Source organism: Clarias gariepinus, chromosome 6 (assembly GCF_024256425.1).
Source record: "Clarias gariepinus isolate MV-2021 ecotype Netherlands chromosome 6, CGAR_prim_01v2, whole genome shotgun sequence".
Lineage (NCBI taxonomy): Eukaryota > Metazoa > Chordata > Actinopteri > Siluriformes > Clariidae > Clarias > Clarias gariepinus.
The window spans coordinates 4,166,084-4,179,426 of NC_071105.1; the positions used below are offsets into that span (position 1 = coordinate 4,166,084).

At 37.8% G+C, this 13,343-nt stretch overlaps 2 protein-coding genes across 2 annotated transcripts; one reads left to right on the plus strand and one right to left on the minus strand.

Annotated features, from left to right (window-relative positions):
* The first annotated feature begins 3,719 nt into the window (after positions 1-3,719).
* On the plus strand, positions 3,720-7,224 carry vhl (von Hippel-Lindau tumor suppressor). The gene is made up of 3 exons (XM_053498944.1): positions 3,720-4,062; positions 6,331-6,453; positions 6,554-7,224. Exons 1-3 carry the CDS (start codon positions 3,855-3,857, stop codon positions 6,745-6,747), a joined length of 525 nt encoding a protein of 174 aa, XP_053354919.1. The 5' UTR covers positions 3,720-3,854; the 3' UTR covers positions 6,748-7,224.
* A 2,844-nt stretch (positions 7,225-10,068) lies between these two features.
* LOC128527030 (ghrelin-like) lies at positions 10,069-12,077 on the minus strand. The gene is made up of 5 exons (XM_053499294.1): positions 11,994-12,077; positions 11,475-11,637; positions 11,249-11,335; positions 10,437-10,548; positions 10,069-10,340 (listed from the first exon to the last, which is right to left on the minus strand). Exons 2-5 carry the CDS (start codon positions 11,586-11,588, stop codon positions 10,327-10,329), a joined length of 327 nt encoding a protein of 108 aa, XP_053355269.1. The 5' UTR covers positions 11,589-11,637; positions 11,994-12,077; the 3' UTR covers positions 10,069-10,326.
* Between the last annotated feature and the right edge of the window lie 1,266 nt (positions 12,078-13,343).

A 13,343-nucleotide genomic window follows, 5' to 3' on the forward strand; every position in this document is an offset into this window, starting at 1 on the left:
TATCAGAAGTCTTTAATACTTTATTTTTATTGAAGATTTTTTTTCACTGGACGGTCTCACAGCAGCAGGATCACAAGCTTCGATGCCAAACTCCAGTAACTCTCCATGTGGTGTTTCGCACGTTCTCCTCCTGTCTCTGTGTGCTTCCTGTGGGGTCTCTCGTTTCCTTTACTTTTCCAAGAACAAGCAGGTAGAAGCCTGGGCTGTGCTAAAGTGTATGAGGATGTTTGTGTGAGAGAAAGAGAGACAGTACACCACACACGCACACACACACACACTGTGAATACTGAGTATTCTACACTGTGAGTCTATGACCAGGATAGTGTTAGCATGCTCACTAAAGATAAGTAAACCATCTAAAAAGTATGTGCTGCCCTGACCATCACCCCAGAAACAGCACTGTGCTAAAATCATTTAATATGTTGACTCTTTGCAGGCATGCAAGTACAGTTCTGTAATTTCATTTATTTATAACTTTTTAATATATGTTTGGAAATCGTGACTGTTGTGTTATAAATAACCAGAGATTAACCACAGCTTCGCCCAGGTACAGATACTGACGCCTGTGTGCCATCATTACCTGCGAATGGAGTGCGCGGTCAAGTCGCTGCCGCTCCTCACACTGCTCCAATGTTTTAGCAGGTATATTTATTACATAAAAGGCGTTGATAACACTGCTGTTACAATCAATATACAGTGAAACCTTGGATTACGAGTAACCCGGTACATTTGACTGCAAGTGTTCCCCAAGACGAGCAAAGATTTTGACTTCGAAAACGAACAAGTCTTGGTTTACAAGTACCGAGTATCATGTATCACGCATGCGCTTCTTGTTTTGACAGCAAGCGTCACGTGTTCACAACTGAGCCAACGTTTTTTCTCTCTCCTGCGCTGCGGGTTAGTGGGTAATCGTCTCCCCTGCTGGGTCTTAGTGTGAGCCTTTTACCGGTATAATCAACATCTGTGCACGCGTGTACTGTTTACTATAACACTGACCACGTGTGTGTGTGTAAAAAACATTTTTTATTTTGTGTTTGTAAGCGTGTGTGTACAGTGCACGTCTCTCTATCAGCCTGCTCTTTGTGTCTGTGTGCGGCGCGTCATTGGACACTGTGCCGCACACAGTGATCCCTCCTCCTTTCACCTTCACAGACAGACACACTTTCTCTCTGCTCTGCACAGAAACACTGCTCTGTCGCGAGTTGTTAATTTGTTTTATTTTTACCTTACAGCAGTGATTCCGTTAGTGGGTCACTCAATCGAGTTTCATTGGGGAGATTTCTTGTTTATTTTTCTGATAAACCAGTGTTTCTGTTGTGCGAGTGTGTGTGTGAAAAGAGTGGAGAAAGGGTAATTTTGTAAGACGAGATGGGGGAGAGGGAAGCTTCCTTTAGATTCTCACACGCACACTGCGCGCACAAACGGAAACACTTATCTGTCAGGATTTATTTTTACTTTTTTTAAAGGTAAAGTGCAGGTTAATTTGTTTGATTTTTACTTTATATCTTGTGTTAATTATTTTTATGTATACATTTTTGGGGGGGCTGTGGAACAAATAATTTAAGTTTCCATTATTTCTTATGGGAAAATTCTATTTGGTTTATGAGTGTTTTAAAACGAATATGCTCATAATCCAAGGTAAATAAAAATAATACAGTGCATAAGACTTTTGCACAATACTGTATGCCCTTCCTAACTGTTTCCACTAATTTAACAGCAAGATTTTTTAGCATGTCTTTGTACACTCTAGGATAAACAGTTTCCCTTTTAAAATCTTATATCAAGTAGAAAGCCTTCCTATGAGAGTGGAAGGAATAACTGTCTATATACATGTGTCTAAATTGAACATACTATAAATGAATTATTATTATCTACTTTTTTGTAAAACTGATTTGTCACAATGTCTGTTGCTTAAAGCTAAACTGAATTCAAGTAATTTCAGAATGTTTTGTTTTGATGTAAAAGCCTAACCAGGGACAGGGGGTGCAAATTAGTCTTTTGCTATATTCTTGTCATATTAAAGATTCACCACTTGGGGAGACGGTGAACGCTGCATGTCATATCAGTAATTCGACACTAGGGGGAAGTGGTAACTGCTGCTTGTCATATTTGAAATTAGTCACTAGGGGGAGACGGTGAACACTGCATGTCATATCAGTAATTCGCCACTAGGGGGAGTTGGTAACTGCTGCTTGTCATATTTGAAATTAGTCACTAGGGGGAGACGGTGAACACTGCATGTCATATCAGTAATTCGCCACTTGAGAGAGTTGGCAACTGCTGCTTGTCATATTTGAAATTCATCACTAGGGGGAGAAGGTGAACACTGCATGTCATATCAGTAATTCGCCACTTGAGAGAGTTGGCAACTGCTGCTTGTCATATTTGAAATTCGTCACTAGGGGGAGAAGGTGAACCTGCATGTCAAATTAGAAATTCGCCACTAGGGGGAGACTGAACACTGCATGCCAAATTAGAAATTCGCCACTAGGGGGAGACGGTGAACACTGCATGTCAAATTAGAAATTCACCACTAGGGGGAGACTAAACACTGCCTGTCAAATTATAAATTCGCCACTAGGGGGCGACTGAACACTGCATGTCAAATTAGAAATTCGCCACTAGGGGGAGACGATGAACACTGCATGTCAAATTAGAAATTCACCACTAGGGGGAGACTAAACACTGCATGTCAAATTAGAAATTCGCCACTAGGGGGAGACGGTGAACACTGCATGTCAAATTAGAAATTCACCACTAGGGGGAGACTAAACACTGCATGTCAAATTAGAAATTCGCCTCTATGGGTAGACTGAACACTCACTCACTCGCCTCAAGCCTATCCCAGGAGACTTGTGGCATGAGGCAGGACAAATTCAAAATTAAATTTTATTTGTCACGTACACAGTCATAAACAGTACGATATGTAGTGAAATGCTTACACGACTGCCAGTGACATAAAAAATTATACCTTAAACATAAGAGATAAATATGAATAAAAGAAATACGTGAGCAGATAAAATTAACTAATAAAATATACTCTACAAGTAAAATACTGTAATAAGGAAATATGGTGGAAAATTAAATTAACTTGTAAAATATACTGTACAAATAATAACAAATATCAATATAATAATATAGAAATATAAAAAGAAGAAAATAGAAATTCGTCAGAAATGTAGAAATGACTGAGGTGTCCAAATATGCATAAAAGTGACTTCTTAAAGTGACTTGTTTCTAAAGTGATTTGTGCAGTGGTCCATAAATATAAAATATTAAGTGCAAAAGTGTGCATGAATGAGTCCATAGTGGTCATGAATGCCCAGTCAGTATTGGATGTAAAAAGATAATGTTAGTCCTGTATTGTGTTGTGTTGGACAGGGTGCCAAATCATTGCAGGGCGCACACACACTATGGGAAATTTGGTAATGCTAATTAACCTAATCTACATGTCTTTTGGCAGCGCTAACAAGAGACAGTGAACACTGTTTGTTATATCAGAAATTCGCCACGAATGGGAGAAGGTGAATGCTGATTGTCATATCAGAAATTCGTCACTAGGGGGAGATGGTGAACGCTGCTTCCATATATCAGACATTCGCCCACATATCTATGACATTCGCCGATAGGAGTGGCGGTGAGCGTTGCTAGTCATATCGGAACTTCGTCACTAGAGGGAGGCGGTGGACGCTGCAACTTTCTTCTTCGGGTGTGTTTTGAGTTGATGACGCAAATCAAAACAAACGCCAGTCACGTACCAAGCGTAGTTCTGGAACCTGGTTGCTGTTTACGAACACTCTTGTTTTTTTATTGTATTTTAGCTGAATATTTGCTCTGGTGTTAGTGTGTCCGTAATGCCTCAGCCCCCTGACCCTGCGGAGAGACAGCGGCACGCGCCGCTTCCTCTGGTCCGCTCTCTGCACAGTGATTTCCCGGTGCGCGTGCTGTTTTTTAACCTCAGCTCGCGCACCGTCTGCCTGCTGTGGATCAACTTCCGGGGCGATCCGGTGTCTTACGGCAACCTGGAGCCGCACACCGGCATGAGGATGAACACTTTCGTAGGTCTGTGCTTATCTTATTCCTCATCATGTATGGGGGGAAACAGCGGGAAACATCTATTTAAAGTGAGAGTCGAAGCTGTAAACGCGCTAAATTTCGTTTTCTGTTATATCCTGCGTGTACAAGTTGTGTCTGAAATTAGCATAAACAATGGATTAAACAAAAGTGTCCAAAGCTTGTTTGGAAAAAGGACTTCCGGTTCCGCGTGCTTGTTTTTAGTGCCCCTAGCGGAAGTCAGAGTAATATACACAAACAGGTTCTGAATGTCCTGATAGATAAATACATAGACTTATTTCATCTTGTCAGAACAATTATCGTGTTACAGCAGCAGCAGATTGAATAAACTGTAGAAAGGGAAGAGGGGGGCATTGAGACATTGATTTTATTTATCTTGTTTTGCCTGCATCCCTGGCACATGCCACAACACACTGATAAAACATTTTGCACACATTCAAGGATCTGAGCTTCCTCAGGAAATAGTTTGTTTAACCGCTTCTTATACACAGCGTCAGTGTTGATCCTCCAGTCCAATCTGCTATTCAAGTCCTTGTAGTTGTCCACAACCCCAACCTCCTCACCCAGGATGGTAAACGGGTTTAATCACAGTTTTCACTTCCTCGGTTCACGAATATAATTCGTTCCTAAGTCCTGTTCGTAACACTGATTCAGTTTTTTTCCATAGAAATAGATGTAAATATAATTAATCTATTCCCTGTCACTATGAACTACATAGTATGGAAAAACGTTAATTATACAAAAATAATACAACATTAAATATAAACTGTACAGGAAAGAGCGAACACTTAAGTTTAACATGTATTATTAACACACCTTTCTTGGGGAAACTCGCTGATGTTAAGGAATGGAGGTGAAGGAGATGTGTGGGAAGGAGAAGGTTAGTGTTAAATGGAGAGTCCCCTTTCATAATAACACTGGGTCATTCTCCTTCAGGGGTTTTCTCTCTTTTTTGTTTCTTGGCCCCTAGTTTGTACATGGTAGCCAGTACAAACAAAAAGGACACCGCATTATCATTCATAAGGTGTAGACCGCAGACTGAGGTAAAAAAATGTTTCTGGGCGATGCACTCATGGCTTTGATCAGCTGATAGCGCCAGCTCTGGATGTCGGTTCTTTGTTTCCGAGGAGGAGTTCATAAACAGAGACAAATTTTAGTCTTTTTTTTAGTCGCTTTGGTCGTAAACTGATTTTTTTGTACTTGGAGGCTTCCATGAGCCAAGGTTCCACTGTATTTCTAAACTTCAAATAATTCACTTCTACCACACAGGGTGAAAATGCGTAAATAGTTCAGAGTGCGCCACCTGTAGGATTATAAAGAATCTGCGATGTTTTGCCTCCAAAGTCTCAAAATTCCACTCAACCGTGAGCACGCAGGTTAAGTTGCTGTAAGCACGTCAGCATGTACAACTTTTAACATGCACAATTTTTGACTAATTAGTGCTCACGGTGTTTTGAGACTGGTGCAAGTGAGTGTAACGAGCATGATTAAGACTAATTTGCTCACAGAGTTTGAAGAAAAGAGCAGATCAGAGGCTCTAAACACGCATGATTTTTGAAAATAATCTAACGCCATAATAATGTGTTTTTCCTGTAGCTCTTGGGAGCTTCTGCTCTTAATACAGATCGTTTATATCTGGGGCTGATCGGCCGGTCACCGTTCATGGACAATCAAACTGAAAACCAGACGATTCTGGTAACTGGCCAATCACCCGGTTCATCTCTATTATAAATGTAAAAATTGTTTTTATTCAAATGTTGATTTTGGAGTCAGTGTTGTGATACCTGAATCAGCACACTAAAGAATCACAATTCATAACTCACAACTCCAAACTAAATTAAAAACAAAGGTCACAGCAACACTGCCATCATGTTCTCAGTGATTGTGACAGTGACAATGAACATGTCAGATCATATTATCATCATCACCACCACCACAAGTCTTTACAGGCACTTTGTTGTGTTTTAAAGCTGTTTAAAACTAAATTTAGTTAAATTACATTTTATTTGTATAGCACGTTTAACAACGATCATTGTTGCATAGCAGCTTTACAGAATCAAAAGAGAAATATAAAAAATGTATTATGAATCAAAATGATTAGATAAAACCCTCGGTTTTTCCCTCTCCAGAACCTCATTATCTGGATAAACTAATCCAGTCCTAACAGGGCTTTAGAGTTATATTACAGTAATGATGTGTAAAGAGAAGTAAAGGCTGAAGACGACACATTAACTTCTCTTTGTTTATTTCTGACAGGGCATCCATGGATGTTTCGTGACATTAAGACTGATGACCCAATGTCAGTAAATAATAAAGAGATGTACTTGCCCAAAGCGCTGGAAAACGGCCAAGTGTCTGTGGTCAACATCACACTACCAGGTAACCAACACTAACCCTCAATTTCCTGGTGTTTTAAGACCTTATGCATTGTAAGTTCTCGGTCCATAATTTTACTCTATATCGTGTGTGTGTGTGTTAGTGTTTTCCCTGAAGGACCGTTGTCTGCAAGTGGTCAGGATGCTCGTGCGTGCTGAAGATTTCTCTCAGTTAGAAATCGCTCGAAGTCTTCAGGAAGATCTCGCTAACAAGCCGAGCATCCAGTCTGACTTGCGGCGCATCAGCCAGAGAGTGGAGCAGAGACTGCTGCAAAACCGAGAGGCTCAGAACACCTGAAGAGCTCCCCTGGCTTTATGAATCATACTTTATAATTATTATTATTAATACACCCAGCTTCAGACAGAACCTCAGCCTGGAGAGTGACCCAGAGAGGCCGGGAACGCTGTGTGAAGATTTCCACTACTTTTTTAAGGAAACCAGGACTTTTTTTTTTTTTTTTTTTAAGAGCTAAAATTATTTAAAATTTAAATGTGCAACAGGCTTGTGTGTTTGTTTGGTCATTCATGTTTTTGTTTTATTTTTTCCCTTACATGTACTAGTAACTGAGGGGAAATTTTGGACATGTCAATTTTAGACATTAGAATGATATTTGGCCATCACTGCACAAACCCAAATTATCTGTCTGTCTGTCTACATATCTGTCTATTTGTTTTTTTTTTGTTTTTTTTTTTGTTAGATTTTATTTTACTTAGTTCTTCTCAAAATGTAGAACATAACTGGCATAATAATAAATTTATAAACAGAGTGAGGAAACCCGTCCGGAAAACCGGGCTTTCTCTCCAGTCTGCTTGTTTGTGTTTAGGGTCGGAGCTAAAAGTTTTTTAATTAATTGAAATCACCTGTGACGGTTGAAGTCCAAATGTTAAAAATCTCATAATCATAAAAATAATAATAATAATAATTATTATTATTATTATTATTGTTGTTGTTGTTGTTGTTGTTGTTGTTGTTATTATAAACACACCTTCAAGTATTATAAACTCTGTACACTAAGGTGTCAGAACACCAAATATAAAGTAATGTAAATAAACAGTTGGAAAACCAAGGAAATATTCTAAATCTAACTGCTTTTTCCCAGCAGTAATTTTATACAGGTTATACAAATAATGATGTGTAATATATTTTGTGCAACAAAAAACACTTTTTTTTTTTTTTTTTAAGAACGCATTAAGTTCACTTCTGTACGATTTTTTCTAAACATTAGAAAATAAATAAATGAAAGGTTGGCTGTTTACAGTATTTAGTTCTTATGTATTTATTTATGTGGAATAACTTTCTAGAAATATTCAGAATAAATTAGAGGTTTATGCTAATAAATTATGGTTTATAATTTTAAGATACTTGATAGGCTTAACAGAAAATAATCCATGGTGGAGGTAATAACTTCTGAAAATACTTAGAATTTAGTCAAATTTATCTATTAAGAAAATACTTGTTCCTAGTGATAGTTTTCTTTTTTTAAAGTTTACACTGCAAAGACATGACAAGTGAAATATTCTTGTATCTAGACAAACTTATATAAAGTTTCATATAATATCTTTATAACAACCCAAATATAAGATTCTTTAGTAACTTTCTTGTTCTATTGGCAGGTATTTCACTTAAAACTAAAAGTTTCTTGCAAAAATAATCATATCAATGAAAATATATTGGTAACTTTCTTAAATTAAGATAAGAACAAACCAAATGTAAGATTATTAAGGTTTTTATCTCTTGCTAAGATATTTTTTGCTAATTATCTAAATTATCTGCTAGTAAAATGAGAAATTGATTGTTAAAATATACAGTGAATCCTTGGTTTGCGAGTAAGTGTTCCACAAGACAAGCAAAAACTTTTACTAAATTATGACTTGGAAAACGAAAAAGTCTTGGTTTACGAGTACTGAGTATCATGCACATGCGCTTCTTGTTTTGACACCTAGCATCACAGGATCACAACTGAGCCAACGTTTTTTCTCTCTCTTGTGCTGCGGAATTGTGGGTAATCGTCTCCCGTGCTGGGTCTTAGTGCGCGTCTCTAACTCGTATAATCAACGTCCGTGCACACGTGTACTGTTTACTATAACACTGTGACCATGTGTGTGTAAAACATATTTTGTCTTGTTTGTAAGTGTGTGTACAGTGGGCGTGTATGTGCACGTGTAAAGCAAAAGAAAGTCTCATTAGAGGTTAAAGATCCATTTTCTCTCTATAAGTCTTTTGTTATATGTGCGTGCACCACATTGGACACCGTGCCCCTTCACACACACACCCCCTCCTCTCGCCTTTACACACAGACACACACACCCACTTACCCCTCTTCCTCCTCTCGCCTTCACACACACTCTCTGCTCTACACAGAAACACTGCTCTGTCGCAATTCTTTATAAAGGTAAAGTTCAGGTAAATTAGTTTTTTTTTTACTTTACAGCAGTGATTCCATTAGTTTGCCATTAAGTAGTACCATTAACAATGTTCCTTGCTAATTTTTCCGACAAAACAGTCTTCCCGTTAATGTGTGTTTGTAAAACTCGAATAAGAGAGGATGAAGAGTTACTGTGTAAGACGAGAAGAGGGAGAGGGTGGTCTGATTCCTCCTCTCCTCTTACTTTAGCTTCACACACCTACACACAGCGCCTGCGTGCATAAACGGAAACACTTATCTGTCGGGATTTATTATTATTTTTACTTTTTTTTCTAAAGGTAAAGTGCAGGTTAATTTGTTTTATTTGTACTTTATATTTTGTGTTAATTATTGTTTATTTATTTTTTGTGTATGTGGAATAAATAATTTGAGTTTCGATTATTTCTTATGGGAAGATCTGCTTTGATTTATGAGTGTTTTGGAATACGAGCCCGCTTCTGGAATGAATTATGCTCGTAGTCCAAGGTAATAAAATCTGCCAGAAATAAGCTTAATAATCTTATACTTTTATGTAACGTTTTTACTTATTAAAATGTCTTCTTTGAGGTTTATTAGGTGGATTGAATTACCTATATAGGCTGTTACAGTATGTCAGATCACTGTAGTTATTCAGTTTCTGGATTAAGTACCAGTTTAGTCAGATTGTTTTGCTTCATTTCTGTTCGATAAACTCAGTGAGAACAAACACCTTTCTCCTACCTCGCTATTCCTGAGTTTCATCAATGGGTCTCTGGCTAAGGAAGGAACTCTGATTAGTTTGTCATTTTACATATAGTAAAGTATCACAGATAAGACTGAATTCTTGTAACCAATTATAACGCAGTAAGTTATGGAAAGAAATCCTGGTCTTAGGTGAAATTTGGAAATTTGAATTAGGTATTTTCTTCTTCTTCTGTTATATTTTGTTATATTTTCAGCAGCACCTTACGCGTCAAGTTGCATTCTGATTAAATCCTTTTAAGTGTGTAAACAAACTTTATCAGGTCAGCGTCTGTCTAATCAGAGTGATTTCAATAAGTGTTGTCCATGAAAATGTAACTGGGTCATGTTCAAAGGTTGATGTACTTTTTACATCAAATCATTACAGGTTAAAGTTGCATTTCTGTCAGAAGTACACAACATTAGTGAGAATGTTAAACTGGAACTGAAGGGTTGCCATGTTTAAAAAAAATATTCCAGTTTGCAAAACGTCCCACAATTGCTATTTGTTTATTTGTTAGTTTTCAGGGTCATGTGTTGCTGATTTGCACTATATACTGTAGTACTACATAACTTTCAGTATCTGGCAATCATGCTCACAGAATACAAAGTTCATTAACAAGAGAATGCAGCACCATTTGTTCACGTGAGTGTGATAGTGTGGTTTATTTTCATTTTACAATCTGTTATTTTAATCTTATGCACTTTTCACACAACTGTTATAATTAAAGATCCGCTCGGTTCGGTGGCTGTTAGTATGCTCTGTCTGAAACAACACAAAAAGAAGCACATGTGACTTCACTGTCTCAGTGTTATTTATTAAGAAAGAGAGAGAGTGTGTGTGTGTGGTATCAGAACGCACCCGGGGTCAGTGGATCTCCCAGGACATCCAGTAAGATCTTCTGCAGCACAGGACCGTAATCCTCATACTCTGTGTCAGTGAGAGACACGGCCAGCTGGAACGGTGCGCTTACCTGCAGAGCCACCAGAAACATTCACAATGATCGCTGTAAACCTTTCGAACCCACAAACACAAACTGACTGAGAATCCTGGCCTTGACTAGAGACGTGTGTAGATTTTAGTTTTTTTTTTTTTTTTTTCAAAATGTAATCAGATTATCAGCCTAATTGAATCTAACATGACTCTGATCAGGCAGTGACTTACAATAAGCAGGCAGGGCTTGCCCAGTGGTCCAGGTGTTGAACTGCTGTTCAGAAGGTTCTAGGTTTAAACCCTAGCACCCCTAGTTGCAGCTATGTGGCCCTTGAGCAAGGCTTTCAACCGCTCAAAAGCTCATATGTGTAATGAAATGAATGTAAGTCGCCCTGGATAAGTTCATCTGCCAAATGTAAATAAACTAAGGAATGCTGTAACTCGTTCAAACAGCTCTGAACACTGTATATGTGTTGTTTTCCCTGAAAGATTCAGATCTGTCCCAAACTCAAGACATCTTCTTAAGCTAACTTTATCTTCATGTTGTGCATGTGTTTGTTACTGCATGTGTTTGTTACTGACTGAACTAAAGCTTAACTGATGATCAGATAAACAGATGTTGTTGTTTTTTTTTTACAGTAAACGCTTTGTGTGCATCGTGCACCACCGAAAGAAGTGAAATGTTGTTAATGTCATGTTTTCGGTTCTTCTTTTACTTTCTGGCCTGAATGGTTGCATACCATCATTTTATCCTGGGAAGGAAGGGGAGACTCAAGCTCAGGTAAAGTCCTCCGTCCCACTCGAGGAGGCTTTCGGTCACCGCGATTCTAACACACACACACACAAAGTGAAACACTTTATATCATCTATAACTACAACTGCTGAAAGAAACAGAGAAACAGGTCTTCAGATGCACATAGGACCTGCTACTGACACCAGAACACACACACACACACACACACTGACCTGTGGTCTCTGGGCTGGACTGAGGAAGCTGGAGCCGCACATCACTGTTTCAGTCCACAGAGATGAAGCACAGAGGAGCAAAATCACATAACAGATACGACCCTGATCCACCATGGTGATCTCTCTCTCTCTTTCTCTCTCTCTCTTTCTGGTTGGAGTCGATCTAAAGCAGTAAATCAACAGCATTTAATAAAGTAAAATTATATATAATTAATTAGCACGTGATAACATCAGAGATCGGAATCAGTTAAATCATCACTAACAATTCACAACAAACCACAAGAACATCAGGAACGTCACTGCTCTAATACTTATACGAGGGTTCCAACACCTCGTCTTATCTTAAGTTATTCTACTTAATCAGTCCATCCACATTTCCTTTATACTACTTTGCTAATGGTCTTGTTCAGTTTCTTCGTTAGCTGAAAACAAAAGTTAACATTGTTAACAACGTTTGTTAACAATGTTAGCTAAAAAAAATTAAAACACACACATACGTCTGTAAGCGTGATGTCTTACCTGGAGTCAGGTGATGTCAGGATGGTGTTATGAGATGTTCTGCTCCACTCGAGCCTCTTAAATACACTGAACCGCTGACACTACAGCCGGAGGAAGACAAACACTGAGAAATATTACTTTATCTATAAACACACGGAATATTTCCAACTCTACAATAACAGGGCTGTTTAAATATCTGACGTGTGTGTGTTTAAGCCATATCAGCTCTGATATGGTGAGATCACTGTGAAATTCCAGGTGCGTGTTAGCAATGACAGGACGAGGAGATGAAAGGTGGAGATGAAAAGATTTCTTCCTGAAACATGGGGTGATGAACATAATGATGTTTGATCAAGAACAAACATCTGCTCGTCTCTGGGAACCAAACCATCTCACACAGCGTGTACACACAGTCATGGAGATGAGTTTCATAAAACATTTTAACATTTCAACTATTGGTTTTAAAGTTCTTATAAAATCTTTATTTGAAAAGGGTTTTGCATTACACCAATAACTAAGCATCATATTGTACATATATAGACAGCAACACAGGACAATTTATAAAAGGCTAATAACGTACAGTATATTTTTAAAAATCCAACAAAATTGGATGATGAACCTGTGGAGAGCTGAACATCTAGTGCTAAAGTTGCAGACTCAAGGTCTTTTATTGTGACCTTTCCCAGCTTTTTTTCTTTTTTCTTTATGCACTTAATGCATTACACACTGTATCATTAAAGTTTTACAGTTTATGTGGAAAACGGTTAAAAATTCAACAGAATCTCTGAACCTTTTGTAAAGAGCACATCTAAGAAATGCTGATATCTATGCATATAAAATGATAGTCAGTTTTTGTAAACTGCACAGCACACATAATATCCTGGGGTGGAGCTTCATGAACATGGGTGCCGCTTAATCAAATGTTAACCCCAAGTAACTGTTAAAAATCTATTCTTGAAAAATAAGACAGAATTATTTTACTTAATGCACATTTAATGTTGGACAAAAGAAGAAGAATTTCTTGTTAGCAATTTATTGCTCCTGAAAAAGATTTTAATTTTAAGCCAGGGTGTACTGAGACCAAAAAGTGGCCCTGGACTTCCTGCCCCAGCCCACCACATCCCACATCATAATACATTGGTTCATTAATGTGGAGATCAATTTTTAGCACTACCTACTGGTATAAAAAATATATAAAAATAATTAAATATATAAAAAAATATAAATATATGACACAATATAGTAATAAATGCCATTTAAACATATTATCTGAAGTATCACTGAACATATATTGGGTCATATTTGTAAAATAAAAACAAAAAAACAAAGGAAAGAGCATTAAGATCGACAACATAGAGCATAAAACTATAA

What these genes read in the sequence shown, in the direction of transcription:
- LOC128527030 (XM_053499294.1), bottom strand. Translation starts at nt 11,588, where the DNA reads ATGGTGGATCAGGGTCGTATCTGTTATGTGATTTTGCTCCTCTGTGCT. An exon ending in GTCCAGCCCAGAGACCACAG is followed by an intron (nt 11,336 to 11,474) that starts GTCAGTGTGTGT and finishes TGTGTGTGTTAG; the next exon opens with AATCGCGGTGACCGAAAGCC. An exon ending in CTTCCCAGGATAAAATGATG is followed by an intron (nt 10,549 to 11,248) that starts GTATGCAACCAT and finishes GTGGCTCTGCAG; the next exon opens with GTAAGCGCACCGTTCCAGCT.
- vhl (XM_053498944.1), top strand. Translation starts at nt 3,855, where the DNA reads ATGCCTCAGCCCCCTGACCCTGCGGAGAGACAGCGGCACGCGCCGCTT. An exon ending in GAGGATGAACACTTTCGTAG is followed by an intron (nt 4,063 to 6,330) that starts GTCTGTGCTTAT and finishes TATTTCTGACAG; the next exon opens with GGCATCCATGGATGTTTCGT. An exon ending in GGTCAACATCACACTACCAG is followed by an intron (nt 6,454 to 6,553) that starts GTAACCAACACT and finishes TGTGTGTGTTAG; the next exon opens with TGTTTTCCCTGAAGGACCGT.